Consider the following 17,969-nt stretch of genomic DNA (forward strand, 5'->3'; position numbering starts at 1 on the left):
ATTCCTAAGCATATATCTACCTATATATGTACACATATGCATGTAGGTATACATATGTAGGTCAAGAAAGAGAATTCCAATGCAATGTATATATATTTTTATTTTTTTGCAATTGTTCGCATGCATCAACTAGAAACCAAGTGAAACTGAACGATATACAGCACAGTTAGATATTTTTGGGAACAGGGGAAAAGTTAACAGTTTAACAAATACATAAGATGTACATACATATACATATATAGCAACAATGAACACATCAACTAGTTTAATTTGAGTATAATTATATTCTCTTTTACACAATATTTCATTAACATTTCCATACATCAGAAGTTCTTTTGTATATAACATTTATATAGAACATAGTGGTGTACTATATATATATTTCATATTCGTTTGCTTGATATGTTTCGCCGTTTGGCATATTTTGTTTGGTATATAAATTGTATTGATATGTATTGTTACGTTTCAAGTCTATATACGTACAATGAATTGCCAATTTTGTCTTTATAGTATAACTTAATGTCAACATTAACATTTAATTTAGAAAAGCATTTACGTAGTTCTGATATTTTTGCCCTCAACAATTTCTACATAGAGTAAATATATATATTTTATTATATAAACTTCCATTTTTTAACAGCAACAAAACGACAGTTATAACAAGCATAGCGTATTTATCATATATAATATTTGTCTATTTCTGATTTATTTATCAATATCAATACCAATTGTAATAACATTTTGTATATCATCGTCCATTTTTCATCGTTATTCGTGAGGGAATTTCAAACACAACATGGAACAAAGAGGATTGCATACTTTTGAGCGGCGCGCTAACAGTTTAAACTTTAAAGCTCTAACACTGGCTAATAATAATATTGCATAATTAACACATTCAATTAACAGCACTAACAATTGCCCATAAAATTGATCTAAAACATTTAATTGACTAGAGTTTCTCTTTGTCATCTACTAAATAGTTAGTTAGTTAGTGAATTTAGTTTGTTGGTTGGAATTAAAGCAAATGAGTTGCGGTTGCACAGTTTTTCAATACGATTATGTTGGTATGATTGACATCAGTTTAGCATTTCAACCAGACAGTTGATTGAAATGATTAATACAACACTAAAAAGTTAGCAATAAACTGATGACGTCATGTGGACGCTAGTTAACTACGGTTTACATTTACATTACATATAAATACACAAATATATGTATAGTCAAGGATCTTTAAGGATCAACTGTTGCTAAGGTACATTTATTGATATGTTTCGTTATATTGGAACATTCGTTCCATTTTTCTTCTTCTTCATTTGCCATTTGTCATTCAATTCTGTAGCAGATCCCGCATTATATCCAGCGAATCCTGCAGAGATTTTGCATAGCGGGAAGCACTCGTATCCTCGCACGCATAAAATGCCGACACGCAGAAGACAATCTGCTCAGGCTGCGGATTATAGGAGCAGCCGTAACCCCTCGGCGTTACTGGACCATATCCCATGAAGCTATCCGTACTACAAGCGACCTATTTAACGGACACAGATGTCATTGAATATCATCAATTTCATTTGAAATCGGTCTAAAGAACAAGACTGCAAGCCACAAAAATCGAACATTTCTTATTTGCTTTTTAACTTAAAGAAAAATTAACAAAAATCTGAATCTTAAATCTAAAAAGTTTGAAATTAGCTGTTTAGTAAGCTTAAAAAATCAAGAATAAATTAAAAAGATTCAGAAAATATTTTTTATTTTAATGTATTGAATTGAATCAAGTTTCATAATAAAAGTTTGGAGATTTGCAGCCTTGTTGAGCAGTGCAAATTACATTAATAGCTTACGTGTGGAGCTGTTTGTGCTGTGGTGCAAAGATTAGACAATTAGATAATATAAAATGTGGTGCACAAATTAAATGAAATGTGAGTGCTGTCGTGCCGAAGGTGCTTGAGAGAAGATTGAGATCTGAGAGCTGATGATGGTGTTGATACCTGACTGGTGGACAGCAGAAAACACTGCGATATTTTGTAGGATTCGTCAGTGAAGAGTTCATGCAGATCACCGGTGACCTCCAGGCAAGCCTCGCGCAGACCCAACAATGGTATATCGATGCCATTGCCCAAAATATTCTTAACCATCACCTCAGTTTGGCGGGCGACGGCGCAGCGGAAGAGTTCCCGCAGATGGTCCTTCTGTGAGCGGAGTAATGAATTAAGATTGAGATTGAGCTTTTACTTGAGCATTTAAGAGTACCCACGCTATAAATGCTAAATTTGACTTTGCGAGCATCTTCCTCGTCATCCTCGCGATCGCTCTCCAAAGGGACATTGGCGCCTTCGCCCTGACACATGGCCTTGGCCCATTCCAAAGCCTCGGAGCTGGCAGCCCGTATGCAATCCACACGACCCTACAATTAGAAAAACATTTATTTATTTTCTTTATTAATATACATTTTTTAAGGCAGCCAACAACAGATATTACTTTAATAACAAAATAAAAATTAAATATTAAATTTAATTTTATATAACATATATCAATAAAATTTAGCATATAATAAAGAAAATTAAAACTAAGCAGTAGGATTTTTCTTTAAATAAATTTTTAAAACATTTATATATAAAAAAAATGTATATTGATAATACAAAATATAATATGCTTACGTGCAGGAAGCGCCTGGTGGAAGCACTCTCGTAGGTGGCCACCAGATGACCATAAAGTCTATAATATATTGAATGAAGTTAACTGAATTTCAGCTGAAAATCTTTTTTGGTTCGGTAGACTCACTTGAAGTGGGCCAATTGCAATGCCAACTGTATGTAGACATCCGGGCTGACCTGGCAGGATTTGATAAAGTTCTTGCCATATCCCTTGTAGCGGTACACATAGAAGTCCAAGTTATCGATGGCCTTGTCCACGGTTATCGCTGCCTGTGAAAAACGCTGTTGCACCTGGGCATTCACATGCCATTCCAGGCGTTCGGGGGGTGGCAAATGATGCTGCGGCAAGCCGTTGTCATCGGCCGGATGGTCAACAATGGACTTGTAGATCTTCTCGAGCAACTGCACCACAGCAATGCCCTCAGAGGTGGAGTGCTCGTAACAGAGTCCCCAGCTGCCATCGGTGCAGATGATGAGCTGAAAAGAGTCGAAACATTTAATTTAGATTAAAATGAGAATGAATTATTCTGTGTTTTATTATTCACTTAATTTCATAACATAATATTTATGGATGCCTTTAAAACTAAATTTAAAATTAAAAACTGAAATTTAAATTAAAAAAAAATATTTAAAATTATCTGGCATTTAATTGATTAATTTGGATTTAAAATTAAATAGTATTAAATAAAACTGAAATTGAAAATGTTAAAATTATTGCATCAAAAATATTTAATAAATTTAAAGCAAGAATTAAATTTAGATTTGCAATTATTTAGAAGCACTACAACTAGAGTTTTAATAATAAAAAAAGACTTAAAATAACATTTCAAATCAAAAACTTTAAGCAATCAACTTTAAACTAGCAAAATTTAATTTTATTTTGTTTTAAGTATATATAGTATATATAAGACACTGGAATCGAGTTTAGCAATAAAATAAATTAAAGGTACAAATTAAAGATGTAAATAATAAACTTAATATTTTTAAGGCTTTTACCTTAAGGTTAGGCTATTTAATAAAATAAATAAATAGCTTAATTAATATAATTAACCTATGACCTGGTTACACACCTGCATGGTCTTGTCGAACCATCGATTGCCGGAGTTGAACTCACTACCTCCGCCGTGGATCATTTCATGTGCCATATTGGTCTCATCCCGATCTCCGGCCGTGTGCATGGTGGGCGTGGCACCACTGAAACCACGCGCATTGAAGTTCACGCCCAGCGGCTCGTCGAGACAAAGCACAAGAAGTGCAGTCTCAATCAGCTCCAGATTGCGCTGATTACGCTCATCCAGCTGGAGGGCCTCACGATCCTTGGCCCAACGAGTCCGTGGCTCGGCGGTGAGGAGTCCCACGGGAGACGGCTTGGCGGGCAGACACGGTGCATCGCTAAGCACATAGAGGATCTGGGAGGCGATCTCGCTCTCGGAGAGCTTGCCACGATCGCTGGCCTGCAGGACGACGCAGTACATTTGATTGCGACAGATGACGACCACATGACGATCCTCATTGATATCGTTCGACGACTTGCGTGGTGGCAAGAACTGCGAATCCCGTTCGACACCAGGACGACGACATGAGCCCAGCAGACGATAGTATTGGGCCATGCACAGCGGCTGATTCTTCTCCCGGGAAGCGGCACGCTCCAGCGGCAACTCACCGCTGTCCAGCATCTCCTTGTGGGCAATGATGCCGTCGAGCAGACGGGCTGCAAAATGGGCCACATCGTGGACGGTCTTGAAGCGACGTGGTGGGAAAACCATGCCAGGATTCGAGTTGATCGGCAACGGGATGCGCACATTCATATACATGTCATTGAGCCAGTAATAGTATGCCTAAGTTGGAACATGAAACATGGAAATAACATTACAAATTCAATTAGTGCTCAACCCAAAACCCAAATGATAATTTGGCTGGGTGTGCCCCAATGTTGCTGGGCACCTTCCAGAGAAGAGTTTTTATCAGGTCATGATAAGGCATCGTTGGCATCGTTGGCATCGATCGCAGATCTAAGATCTTATCTTTGATAAGGGCAGTATAAATAGTGGGCAGGGCTGGCAATTGGAAATCAGTACAACAGCTTCATCTAACATCAACGGATACTCCTGAAAGTTACCCATCAACCCACTCCCAAGATGAAAGGTGCGTCTCTCAGAAGAGAAGTTTTCTCTCAACAGCTACTCATCATTTCTTCTCTCACTTCTCTAGTGATCGCTCTGACTCTGCTTAGCCTGGTGGCCTTGTCGCAGGCTCGTCTCGATTACAAGCTGCAGTGCAACCGTGAGGAGGTGGGCATCCGCTGGCCAAGCTATTTCAGCAACTCGGAGTACTATGTCTGCCAGAGCGTTTATGGCGGCCAGTTGACTGTGCACTGTCCGGCCGGAGAAGTGTTCACCTTTGTGCTGCAACAGTGTGCCGCTCCAGCTTTGTATGTGCCAGCTCCTCCCATGGATTCCCTGCCCACGGCAGCTCCCATTACCACGCACTTGATCGATGAGATACCACCAGTGTTGGGTTCCATGCCAGCTGTTCATTTGCCCGAGGAGCATCAGGAACATATTGTTCATGCCCTTCCATCCGATCCCACACCACCTACCCCACCCACTGAGCCACCAACGCCACCCACTGTGGTTGTCGATGCCCCCAAGCCTGGCAAGAAGCCAGTTGCTCCAGTTCTCCCTCCAGTTCCAAGCAAAGCCAGCGCTCCCAAGAAGCAATCTGTTCCATCGCCAGCCAAGGCTTCCGCCAAGAAACCCTCCGCTCCAGCTCCCGCCAAGGCAGCCAAGAAGCCCACGCCTCCCAGCAAGGGACAGAAGAAGCCCTCGGCCTAACGCAACCTTTCCCCGCTCTCCCCTTCATCGGGAGACAGCAGCAGTATCTAACCTAAGAAATTAATTAACAAGCGGAATTTCATTCAAAACTTCATTCTGAACAACACAAATAGCAACAAATAAATATCTAACTGCAATTCACAAATATTTCTGACTATCGCCACGAATTTACGCCTTGAAAGTCACTTTAAAATTATCGGTATTCCCAGTTCCATTAAAATGAGTCAATTTAATAAATCTATTAGCTAATTGTTTTTGTCGGCCAAATAACGAAAACAGTCAACACTATAAATTGATTGATATTTTTGCAACTACGTCGATGGTCCTTAAGTAAAAATGCTATCAAGACTAGCGAATACCCTGTAATACTTCCTTGTAATCTACAGATTTGCTAATTACATTTCCTTTTCTGTTGCTAAAAATAATTTTATTATCATTAAAAGCTTTTATTGTTTGTTCCTCAGTTTTTTTTTTCAATGTGTATGTAATTTTCATATGAGTATCCGAAAAAAATTTAAGCATTACCAAAAATTCATTACTTAAAAAAAGTTGTATTAAAAAAAGATTAATTTTTATTGAATTAAACCAGGGACCGTAACAGTTATAATTTGTAAAATAAAAATTCTGAAATAAAAATTATTTGCTGATATTTACAAAAAGTCATAAAATAACTATTAAATTCAATTTTAAATTTAAAAATTCAAAATAATTATTAATATCAATTTTTATTATAAATATCAAATATAAAAATTATTTGTCAATTTCTATTATAAAAATTGAAAGATAAAAATTAAATGTAAATATCCTTTGAACCGAGTGGCGTATTTCCAAAATCTAAAATTATTTAGGATGTGTGACTCAATACTTTTCTTATGGTACATTACACGACCTTAAATGACGTATATTAAGAATAATTTATACTTTATAACATAAATTGACAAAAAATTAAAAGTAATTTGTATTATTCAATTTTTTAATAAAAATTGTTTTGTACTAAATTTTTTTAAATTCATAACTATTATTTGCGGCCCCTGAATTTAACTTTGTATTTTTATTTATCAAAACATTTTCTTGACAAGCTGTATGTCGGGGTTAGTATTGTTTGAAACATTTAGAAATTATGAAGACTCAGTTAATAAATATTGCCGACATTTTTACTGCCTTTCCAACAGCCTTTCTTCAATGAGAATTTATTTTTTCAAATTGGAATATAATTCCTTAATATCACATCCCTCTTATAACATGTGCTAATTTTCCAAAATGGGTTTCTATTATCGTATCCCATTTATTGGATTCACAGGGTATATATGTTGGTCGAAACGTTACTTAAACATACATTTATTCTATGGTTTTTATATGTAAATTAAATGGGACAGCAACTAGTATTCAGAATTTTATTTAAAAATTAGATAACTACCAGAAATGGTTACGATCATTATTTGCTATTACACAACACTAAAATTGTGATCCTTGCTCATATTAAATAAAAGATTGTATGAAATTTCACCTAATGACTTCCGTTATTATTGAATTTCCGAAGAAAAACAATACAATGTTTATCACTTATGAATTTTGGAAATGATATGAATGTTAGACGATAAATGTTCGTTAGAAATATGATGATAATATGAAGTCATTGTCAGTGGCATGAGAAGTGCCAATAAGCACAATATATATGTGCATACAAGTCGATGATTAAGACGCCATGCTAATTGACAAGTCAATTGGGAATGAGAAATGAAGAATGAGAACTATCTGACGATTATTCAATCATTACGATTGTAGTTTCTGGCGGTTGTACTAGTATGTTATCTTTGCCCCCCAAAAAAAAAAAAAGATTACCCACGTTACATGCAGATAAACAGTGGGAAAGAGAGAGAGAGAGAGAGATGGGGGGAAGAAAAGAGTCTAAAACGCATTTCAATTAACCACGTTAGACGATTGGCAGTCTGATTTTGATTTCCATTTTAATTTTGGCAGGCAACTTTGACAAAAGACATGTATTAATCTAGACGAGCGAACTGATTACAGAATGTTTAACAAGTGCGCCAACTGAGCTCCGAGCCATAAAAAGGCTCTGTTCCCGATTGTTTCTAGCAGTGATCGCAACGCCAAGTTAACAGCAAGACGAACCGTTCGAAAGCCCAAAAGAATTTAGCAACGCCATGAAAGCCGGTAAGAAAACATCATTGATGTCGGAGAATAAGGAAAACCAGCTATATAAGGATAATCAATAATCAATTTTATAACGCTCGTCTATTTCTTCAATTTCAGTTATCATCTCAGTCGTTGGGCTGTTCTTGGCCATTGGAGCCCAGGCACAGAATAATTGCGCCACACCATATGCAGACCATACCCAGAATGTTGTGCCCAAATGCTTAGCGAATACGCATATCCAGCTACCCAACTATGCGGATCCGACCACATTCTATAAGTGCCAAGGGTCATCTTCAGTGTTGACCAAGTGTCCTGCCAATCAATATTTCAGCTACGTGTTGCAGGATTGCACCCCTTGTGCCGAGTTCATACCCGCCGTTCAATGCTCCGCCTTGACGGTGAATGTTGAGTGTCAACCCATGAACACACCATCGCCTGGTGGCAACACTCCCGCACCCGGTACAACCGCAGGCCCTACAACCATCACCACCAAGGCAACTCCTTCGACTAAGGCTCCTGCGACTGTAACCACGAGTGCACCCACGACTACAACCACGGCGATGCCAGGACCACCCACGGACTCGACTACAACCGTTAGTCCTGGCGGCGAAACTTCAGGAACCACCGTTTTTGTGCCAATGCCACCATCACCAAATGAGGGTCCCACCCCACCAGGCCCAGATCCCACGGTTCCCAATCTACCCTCTGGACCACCAGTGATCAACAGTTAGTCGATATCCAATCCGTTATGAATTCACTCGCGCTACACACATAGATTGATTGAATAAAGTTTTCAAAGTGCAATGAATCACATTTATTCGTACAAGTATTCGTTGTGAGCGGAGTACTCACCCAATTATCATCAACTTCGCGCTTGTCCAGCAGGTACTGATGCAGTCGAGGTCCCAGACCCTGGGGCGACGAGAACTGCTTGATGATGCCCTTGGTCCGCTCCAGCTGCGATGCCGTTGTGATGGGCTCCAGGGCGAGCACATAATCAGCCATAGTCTGCTCTAGCGGTGGGACAGGTACCTTTGGTAGAGTCTGCAAGTAGTTAGGCAAAAAAAGGGTTCACTTTTGAATTCTCCGCTCGATTCCTTTATTATACTCTTGCTCATTTGTATGCACAACATTATAGCATTTGATATATACAAAACCCAACCCTTAAGCACCAGCAGCAGCACCAGCAACAAAAAATAATATACACTGGGGACCCAAATTTCAAATCACAAAAAAAGAAATGGTAGCAAAATATATAGGAAAAGGGAAATAAATGAAAAAAATAAAAGTTATAAAAGAGAAGGAGCATGAATCTGACATTGGGGCGTGCTGCATTAAATTCCCCCCCCTCTCACGACCAACTGTTTTGGCATTTCACTTTTCCTTGTCACTGACAACTTCAATTGAGAATTTCGCTCTTGAGATTCCCCAGTGACACCATACAAAAAGTTCCATCTGCAACACTTGGAATCGATTTGTGGATATGGAATTTCACTGTACGTGCAAAGTAACTACTCAGCTGCTTATCACACCCTATTTCTAATACAAAATTTAAGACAGTTGTTGTATAAATATTTTCATCTATTAAATAATATGTATGTTAAAGAACTAGGTATTATTTTAAAGTTATCATCTGTTTATTGTAAATTCAAATGGCTTTCTAATTGGGGTATTTAAGCAAAGTCAACACCTGACTTTAGCAATGCCAAATATGCAATTAGGGTATAGCCTCAATTGTCATACTGTACTTGCATGAAATGGGTAGCAAAGTGAAAGTAAATATTTATTACCAAGTAATTAATATGCAGTTGTGCAAAGTAGATGTTTATTTTAAAAATTTTAGTTATTTTTCGTTAATTTTATAATAAATTGACCAAATTGAAAAATTTCGCAAAATTAAAAAAATGTTAATAAAATAAAAAAATGAAAATAAAACTTTGCCTGGTCTGTGATTCGAGCCGCGGTACTCTTGCGCCTAAGTCTATACACCATCCTCTGCGCCACCTGGGTACTGAGTCCGTCGTCTGACCAAACACTACTATATGTAAATTGAAAATAAATGCGAACTTTGACCTCAAATTTAACGCACTTGCAGGTGGAATTTTCCAAAACGCTATTTTATTCCACGATGAATGTGTCATACCTGTGTTGTGTTAAGCTTTCAAACTTGAGCTTAAGTCAGTCAGTTGGACAAACAACAAGAATATCAACTTTACTATTTATTAAAGATTAAATTATATATTGGTATGTCTACATTTTTCTCTGAAAGTTACAAATCGAATGGATAAGGAAAAAAAGAAGGAACTCTCTTTCATATTCCATCTGTAAATATGTGAAGGGTATCTTTTAGTCCAGTTGTATTGACATGAACATAGGCAATACTATTGCAAGTAACTTTTCACTTAGCTGTCAGTTGACTCTGACAGCAGTCAAGTTGCAGCCACTCCTCTCCCTTCCCATATCCAAAAAGTACTCAGCTCAGTTCAGCCCAGCTTCAGTTTTACATATTTTGATGTCAGTCATCCTTTACAGAGAAATACATGTATGCCAGTATATTTCGGGGGTTGTTGCTGTGCTTTTACAGGTGAGAGTGGTGTTGTGGGGTGGCAAAAGGGAGGGGGTGAAATGCTTGCTTTGAATTTATGTTTGTTTACTAGAACTGTGGGTTGTAGGTTGTCCTGTTTCCCTTGGTTGCCTGGGCTGCCCATTTGTCTGACGATCTGACACAGTCTGGCAGTCTGATTGTCTGACAGTCTGGCAGTCTGACTGTCTGGTTCCACATTTCCGGTTGCTCCCCAGCGAACATTTTCTATATACAAAAGCGTTCGTTATTTGCATTTGTAATTATAACAAACAGGATTAGTCTGTCTTTCTATCTGTGTGTGTGTATATATGTATGTATGTGTCTATCTGTATTATTCTCCCTTCTGTGTTTGTATTTGAATTAGTAGAGTAGCAAGTTTGTTGAGCTCCTGTGCAAATATTTGAAGCTGGCTGCAAAGAAATTTCGAAATTGTTAAATCTATTTTACTCACGTCAGGGAATCCAAATTCGTCTACAGACTCGGCCGTGGACAGCCACTTCTTGGGTATTGACAAAAGGGAATCTCTCCATCCTACAAAAAAAAAAGAAAAGAGGAAATTTTAATTAAAACATAAGGTAATAAAATTGTTATTAAAACACCTTCAATCGAAGCGGTTTGTCCTAAGCTTGTTCACGATTAGAACAAAGTAAATGTTGTTGAATAATTGTTAACAAATTTAATTGTTGACTAATGTGTAGTTCATGAAGCTGTCTGATTAATCAAAGACCTGATATTGAGTGTCTCGTTGAATCCGCTGCTAGTTAATCATTGTCAGTTGACTCAAGTGCCGATGCCTGGTAGCTTCCGAAGAATGCTATCGGACATGACGTTTATGGCTTATCAACGATGTCGATGTCGATGTCAGATTGTTGATTGAGTTGAAAACCAATCGGACATCCCCAAGTGCGTTCATAAAATTCTATTGTTCTTTTCAGAACATTTCTTCAATTTATTTTCTATCTTTTTACTTTGTTCTTTTGCTAATGCTTAGGGGCGCTTTTAGAAAATTCGCAACCGAAACGAAATAGTTTTTATCGAAAAGACATCAAGCAAATCAGTTAGGAATTTGCTGCCTTCCGTTTAGACAATGTGCAATAAAACTCCGACTTGGACTTAAAGTTGTGCACATTTCCTTTCTCAAGTGTCCGTTTTGGCTTCCTTTAAAGTTTGTCTGTAACTCGAGTGTGTAAGTACTTCCGGTTGCCCAAAGTAACGGCAATTTCCGTTATTTGCTTTTAGACCAAGTTAGTGTGATAGTGGGCCAACATCTCTTGAGCAGCTTATAACAAATGAATGGAAATACATACATACATACTTCTTAAAATGGAACGTCACTTGAAGGATACAACAGAAAGAGGAGGAGGGGGAGGAGGAAAAGAATGAGAGAGAAAGTTAGCTGCTTTTTTGGGGGGCACTTATGACAATCATAATGTTATTAATAAAAATGGTTTGACGACAATCATGATAAAAGCAAAACGGTCTAACAGCCCTCAATGACACACGCGTCGCCCTGCCAAATTTAATGCAATTTATTATCCTTTTTTCATTATCTGCTCAAAAGATGCCCCCACTCAAGTCTGAGCCAGAAGTGGGACTACAACTAGCTACAGTTGGTCTCATTTGTGGGTACCGCCAACAAAAGAGTCACGTGGCAGCAATTTCAGTGTCCGCTCTTTTGTTGTTGCCACTATTGTTGTTGCTGTTGCTGTTTCTATTGCTGTGACACGGAGTGTGACTGTTGTCTTTGCAGGAATAACAATAACCACAAGCTTTAACCGGCCGTCTGTCTAACAGTCAGCTTCTTGCAAAGGGGGACTACGCAGTTACCTAAAGAATCTTAGAGGAAATGAGGCAAGAGTTTTCCCCGCAGTTGCCAGCAAATTATAATAAATTGTATTAGGAAGCGTCGGATGGCTTTGGAAAATGCAAATTAAGTGATTAAGCAGGAGGTATGAGGCGTGGTGTTGTGCGTGGTCTTATGCCCCTGTAATACATCATCTTTAACTGGTTTTATGCCACTAGAAACGACTTAGCTTCGTTATTAGGTGTATTTAAAAGTGACGAAAAATTAAAGATTTAAAAAAGTCATCGGAGATGTGCTTTTTTTTATTTAATTAAAAATTTTCAAAGTGTTTTCTGAGCCGAACCTCGTAGAAACCTCATGTACCGAACCCTTGAAATTATTTACTTTGCGAACCCGAACCTAAACCGAACTGCTTTCTAAAATAAAAGCTTTGGTTCGAAAAAAAAACAATTACATAAAATTAATGGTTTTCCAATATTACGCAATTATTTGAGACTTCGGATTAAAATAAGTCATAAATTAATCTTCAAATAAATTTTAAATATCATCAAATTTTTATTTCTTGAAAATAAAAAATTTAATAAGTTTAAAATGTAGAGAAAAATGTATAACAATTAAAATATTTTGTTGTATGAAATTGAACCAAGGTTCAAACCTTGCTCTATGGCTCGAACCGCCGAACCGAGCCTTTAACAAAATTTTGGAGGTTTGCGGCCTTGGTTTTTACTGTATAAAAGAACTTTTGTACATCAGAGTTTATAGATATTCGAAGCGTAACAATTTCAAAGGATAATACCAAAGAGACTAAACAACTTAATTTATTTAAATATTTTATCGGAGATGTGGTGGATTGTCTCTGTATACTCTATTAGATTACCTTATATAAATGTTAAAATGTTGACTCTTTTCAGCTTTTAATTAACGAGTCTGGCAAGGTGACAATTTAATAATAAAACATCAACTGCAGGCGTTTATTCCTGGAAATTACTTGAGTTTGGTTTACCGCTCATCTGAAGCATGTAATTACGTATACGTAAGCTGCTGCAAAAGCTGAATGACATGTTGTGGGTTCTGAAGAAACTGCTGCAGGAGTCAGTCTACACTTTGTCCTTTAAAAAATATTAATTGCTGCCAGCAGAGAACTCCCTTTTGGCCAGATTGTGTATGCAACACATTCAATTACTTGTTTTCCAATTGATTGATTGATGCTGTGATTTTTGATTAGACAGACAGCCGGCTAATCAGATATTCATGCACCATTACAGTAAGCAAGGCGTACTTCCAGTTCTACTTCCACAACCACTTCCACTTAGACATCGACATCGACATCGACTCGGAATTGGACTTTCGTTTCCGCTGCAGACCCCAAGCGAACAGTCTGAAGTCGTATTTCCCCCCTTGGTTATTGATGAAGCCGTCAGCTTCAATTTGTTGCTTGCTGTCAGTTATTTTGTCTACTCATGATTACTTTTTGTATTTTGGCCCAAAAGTTTTGTGCTGCCATAACTCGATTTGCATTTTTGGCAATCGAATGATGCATTAGCTCGTTATGATCATATTTATTATTTGGCAAGGGCCGAGGAAGATTCACTCATATGGAGGCAACGATTCACACCCATAACTGCAGATGGAGCTTATTGGCCACACGCCTACTGTTTAACAACCAGCAATAAAACGCTTCAATAAACCAACATGCTCATTATTAAGCTGCGAAAATCACGCTTGAATTCATTGCTATCCCCCTTCCCTATAGAAAGGGAGAGGGAGAGAGAGAGAGAGACTGGTTTCAGACGACAGAAAACTGCTGCCGCATGTCAGAGATGGCGATAAAAATGTAATCCCAGTGAAAAATAATGTTTCTGCTGGCAGCATTCCAAATCAACGACTGTCAACCCCAAGACTCAAGCTCATTAAAGGCGAAAGAGGGGAAAAATCAGTCAGATGGGGTGTGGGGACTTGGGAAAATAATCTGCAGAATTGAGCTTATAGTCAACGTTCATATTTTGTTATATTTTATATTTTACTATTTGTATATTTATTTTAACTGGATTATAAAAATTATAATAAAATCATAACTTATATAATCGTTATAATTGTTGACTTTATTAAAAATTCTAAACACGCTTAATAGCAATTTTCTCTTCGATATTTCTTTGGTTTTGGTCGTCGGCATTTAAATGTGCTGAAACGTGTTATAATTATTTTTCAAATCTTTTCAACATTCCCAGCGAAACCGTAGCAAATGAAGCAGAACAATTTAAGAAGGCAAAACAAATCCGAAAACGCCCCGTGACACGTTGAGACTACATAAAACACCAGCTGAACAAGCTGTGACCTTAGGAAGGGTCTGGGCTGGTGCCAGGAAAGAAGAAGCTGTATGGTCATAACATTGTTGAATAAATGAATGAATGAGTGAATGAATAAATGAATGAAAGAATGGGTATTTCCTGCTTTTGTTCGCTTTTCACTGCTCGTAAAGGGCTTCACTGCCATTTATACGTATCTAAGGGTGACTCTGGGTCTGTGCGCCTGCTCCACCTCCATCTCCATCTCCAGCTCCAGATGCTGTTCCTCTTGTTGGCGGCAGCACGCACACGTAACAATTGAGCCGTAAATCCTTTACGGTCTTAGCGCTGCTGTTTTACGCCACTTTCAATACAGTTTTGGGCCTTTGGCTGCGCTTTTGCCGCTTTTGTTTGCGGCCTCATTCAGTCCCTTTTCTTCCCCCATGGAACTGGAAATACCCTTAGTCCTTAGCCCTTACTTGGCAAACTCAAATTAACTGCCGCACTGTGGCATTTGCAATTTTTTCGTAATTGTTCGAATTGAAACAAGCGGAAAGCGTAAATTGCTTACGTATTGTTCGCAACGATTTGGCCAAATAGTTGCGGTCATACTAACCTGACCAGAGACTTATTGACTCGTTATTTGTTTGCGGCAAATGTGTAGATACATACAGATACATTTACAGATACAGCTGCGGTATGTATCTATAACTACCTTGGCGTGTGGTTAAAACGTGCCCAGAACCAGCCACTACCACTCCTCCTCCTCCTCCTTCTTCCTCCCACCCACTGTCTGTGGCTCAGCTTCAGGTTGATGCGTGTCCTGTTTTGACGTGACGCTGGGGCAAAAGTTGCTAATGGAAATTGCAAACAGAAAATCATTTCCACGTCCAAATTTCTGGCCTTAGGGCACGCACACAATTTACTTTGGTCTTGATAAATTTGATGAGTACAGGAACCATAGGAACCACCACCAACCACCATTAGCAAAGTTTACTGCCTTCTACCTGAAGCTCCACAAAAATTTCAACAGATCTCCCACTCTCTGCATCTCTCTTTCTCTCCCTCTCTCTCTCTCTTTTTCTCTTTTCATTAACTAATTTATATAATTAATGGCATTGTCCCATTGAAAGACTTGTTTCCGTTTTTTTTTTCATGGTTAACAATTATATTTCAATAGTATTTGTTATTTGTTTTATGTGTATTTCGCTCTGTAATATGCATTATTCATTCCATTTTTCACATACTCGTACTATTTTTTTCTTTGTGTACCATACATATTCATTGGGTTTTTTTGCTGTTCATTCAATTCAAAACTCATAACCATTTGCCATGATATATTTATTTTATTTAAAACAATTTCTGATTATATTTTAAATTGATGCCAATGTCAAATGTGTACTTTAGTAGTATTTCAATATCCTTTCAGAGATTGATATTCTTTAAAGAGGGAAAAAGAACGGTACATGCTCGTCTTTGTGTTTACTATCTAGTTTGTAGTACTGAAAGGATATTGTTTGCTTCGGAAACCGAAGATTGGCTTTCTCTCATGATTTGTATACATTTGATTATTGAAATTTGTTTATTTTTTTTAGTTTTCCTTTCTTGTTTTCCTGTTATTATACTCGTACCTGGGAATTGGGAATAAAGATCCCAGCTATCTCAAGTCGTTTCTCAGCTATAGCTTTTCAATCTCTTTAAACGGGGAAAGTAAAACGTATATTTTTTAATTTTTAGTAGAATATTAAGAATCTGATTTTGTGTTATAAAGTAATAGTATTCGAGTAGTTGGATAGACTTTGAAATTGAACAGCAACGTTACAGAACTGGGTTAGGTAGTATAGTTTTAGTTGGAGTTTTGAGTGTTTGTTGTTTGTTTTAATGCCTAGATGTATTCATTGATTTATTACTATAATATAATATTAATTTTTTTATAATATTACAAGTACTATAACACAAACGACTAAAACATTAGCTGAAACAAATTACGAAAATTTAACATAGTTAATTGTTGTTAATTTACTAATACTTAAATACATTATCTGAAACACTTTGATCAAAACTTACATCTCAAACTAAGTGTAAATATACAAAACTGAACTGTGGCGGCATTTTTTTTAGGGCTTTTTCGCTTAAAGGTTTATTAACTTTGAAATTTTTAAAATCATATTTACGTTTCACACCTAATGAACTTTAATCGCATTTCATTATAATTTTTATTTATTTAATTTTTGTATATAATATATTTTTAATTTATTTATTTTTACTCTCACGAAATAATAAGAATAGCTTGCAATGCGCACAGTTTGTTTAATTAATTATAATATTCTATTGAACATTTAACACTTTAAATACATATGTTTAATTTTACTTTAATTTTCATATATTTATTATTTTTTTAATATTTATTTTTCTTTTTATTATGCAGTTATATTTATGTTACATTTTATTTTGTGATTTTCATTTATAAATACATATTTAGTTATATAAATATAAATTATTTTCTTTTTCTTATAAAATTTCGTACGATATTACACATAGCCGGCACTGTTTGCAAGTTCTGTAAGCAATTTACGAGTACTTTTTGAACAATTTGTGAATCCACAAGAATTCGTTTAAGTATTTAAAAGTATTCGCATGCTTCCTCCAGTCGCAATCTTCAATTTAAGATTTACAATGTAAGTATAATTAATTTTAAACCGTTTTGGAAGATTCTTCAAATAACATACATATGTATATTTCTCTTCTGTTTAAAAGTCTCTTCGCTTTTGGGATTTGTTGAGAAATCGAAAACGTTAAATAATAGACCATTTACAGAAGGTTTAATTAATGCTGTGCAAATACATTTGAGTTCTGCAAATAGTTAAGTTGATGAACTATATTGTATATTGCTTTTAGAAATGCCCATTAAATATACATATGCGTGTTTTTAATTATAATATTGATACTTTAAATATATTTTTCGCTTCGTCCATTTAAAACATATACCAACTTTATCTTTAAGATACTGTTTTCCTATGTTTCAACGAGAACTCTGAATGATCTCATGTCTTTGATCATATTGTTATCTGTTTGCTCTCAGATTTATAAACTATTTTTAATTGTTTTGTTTTGTATGTAAATTTGTTTTCTATATATAGTTTTGCATTAAGATTCTGTTCGTACACGATCGCACGTTGCTTTAATTGATACATTTGATGGGAGATTTTTTCATGAGTTTTATTCATTATGTTGTTACATATTACTAAAGCTTGTTAATATGTATTACTATTAAAAGTAAGTATTATAATATATGCATGTAGGTATGTTTAGAAAAAGGAACACATAAAACAAACATATATGGTATATGATGTATAAATTAAATGATTCAGTGCATTGAAATATAAATGTGAGAGGTTCTTCATTTCCTCTTTAAATCCATACTAAACAAATTGCTTTGAAATTCAGTGCATTTACCATACTTGATGGAAAATAAATATATCTTAAACAAATCCATTTATAAAATTCGTTTTTATTTGAATAAACTCTACATATACATTTTAAGTATTTCTAGATTAGATAACTTTGCTTTTTGTATATATAAGTTAAAAATGGCCGTGTCACTGATATGTTTACGGATATAGAATGTTCAAGTTTTGTTTATAAGATAATTCT

At 36.3% G+C, this 17,969-nt stretch overlaps 3 protein-coding genes across 3 annotated transcripts; 2 read left to right on the forward strand and 1 right to left on the reverse strand.

Moving 5' to 3' along the window:
• Positions 1 to 78: 78 nt before the first annotated feature.
• Positions 79 to 10,753, reverse strand: LOC117792673 (choline O-acetyltransferase). Its single transcript, XM_034632891.1, has 8 exons — positions 10,678 to 10,753; positions 8,495 to 8,686; positions 3,722 to 4,489; positions 2,779 to 3,128; positions 2,655 to 2,712; positions 2,252 to 2,401; positions 1,986 to 2,186; positions 79 to 1,525 (listed from the first exon to the last, which is right to left on the reverse strand). Exons 2-8 carry the CDS (start codon positions 8,645 to 8,647, stop codon positions 1,328 to 1,330), a joined length of 1,878 nt encoding a protein of 625 aa, XP_034488782.1. The 5' UTR covers positions 8,648 to 8,686; positions 10,678 to 10,753; the 3' UTR covers positions 79 to 1,327.
• Positions 4,731 to 5,632, forward strand: LOC117792670 (extensin). Its single transcript, XM_034632888.1, has 2 exons — positions 4,731 to 4,796; positions 4,863 to 5,632. Exons 1-2 carry the CDS (start codon positions 4,790 to 4,792, stop codon positions 5,483 to 5,485), a joined length of 630 nt encoding a protein of 209 aa, XP_034488779.1. The 5' UTR covers positions 4,731 to 4,789; the 3' UTR covers positions 5,486 to 5,632.
• On the forward strand, positions 7,561 to 8,455 carry LOC117792671 (peritrophin-55). Its single transcript, XM_034632889.1, has 2 exons — positions 7,561 to 7,660; positions 7,760 to 8,455. The coding sequence occupies exons 1-2, from the start codon at positions 7,651 to 7,653 to the stop codon at positions 8,371 to 8,373; spliced, it is 624 nt and encodes a 207-aa protein (XP_034488780.1). The 5' UTR covers positions 7,561 to 7,650; the 3' UTR covers positions 8,374 to 8,455.
• Positions 10,754 to 17,969: the final 7,216 nt, after the last annotated feature.

The sequence above is a fragment of the Drosophila innubila genome (genome assembly GCF_004354385.1).
Source record: "Drosophila innubila isolate TH190305 chromosome 3R unlocalized genomic scaffold, UK_Dinn_1.0 2_E_3R, whole genome shotgun sequence".
NCBI lineage: Eukaryota > Metazoa > Arthropoda > Insecta > Diptera > Drosophilidae > Drosophila > Drosophila innubila.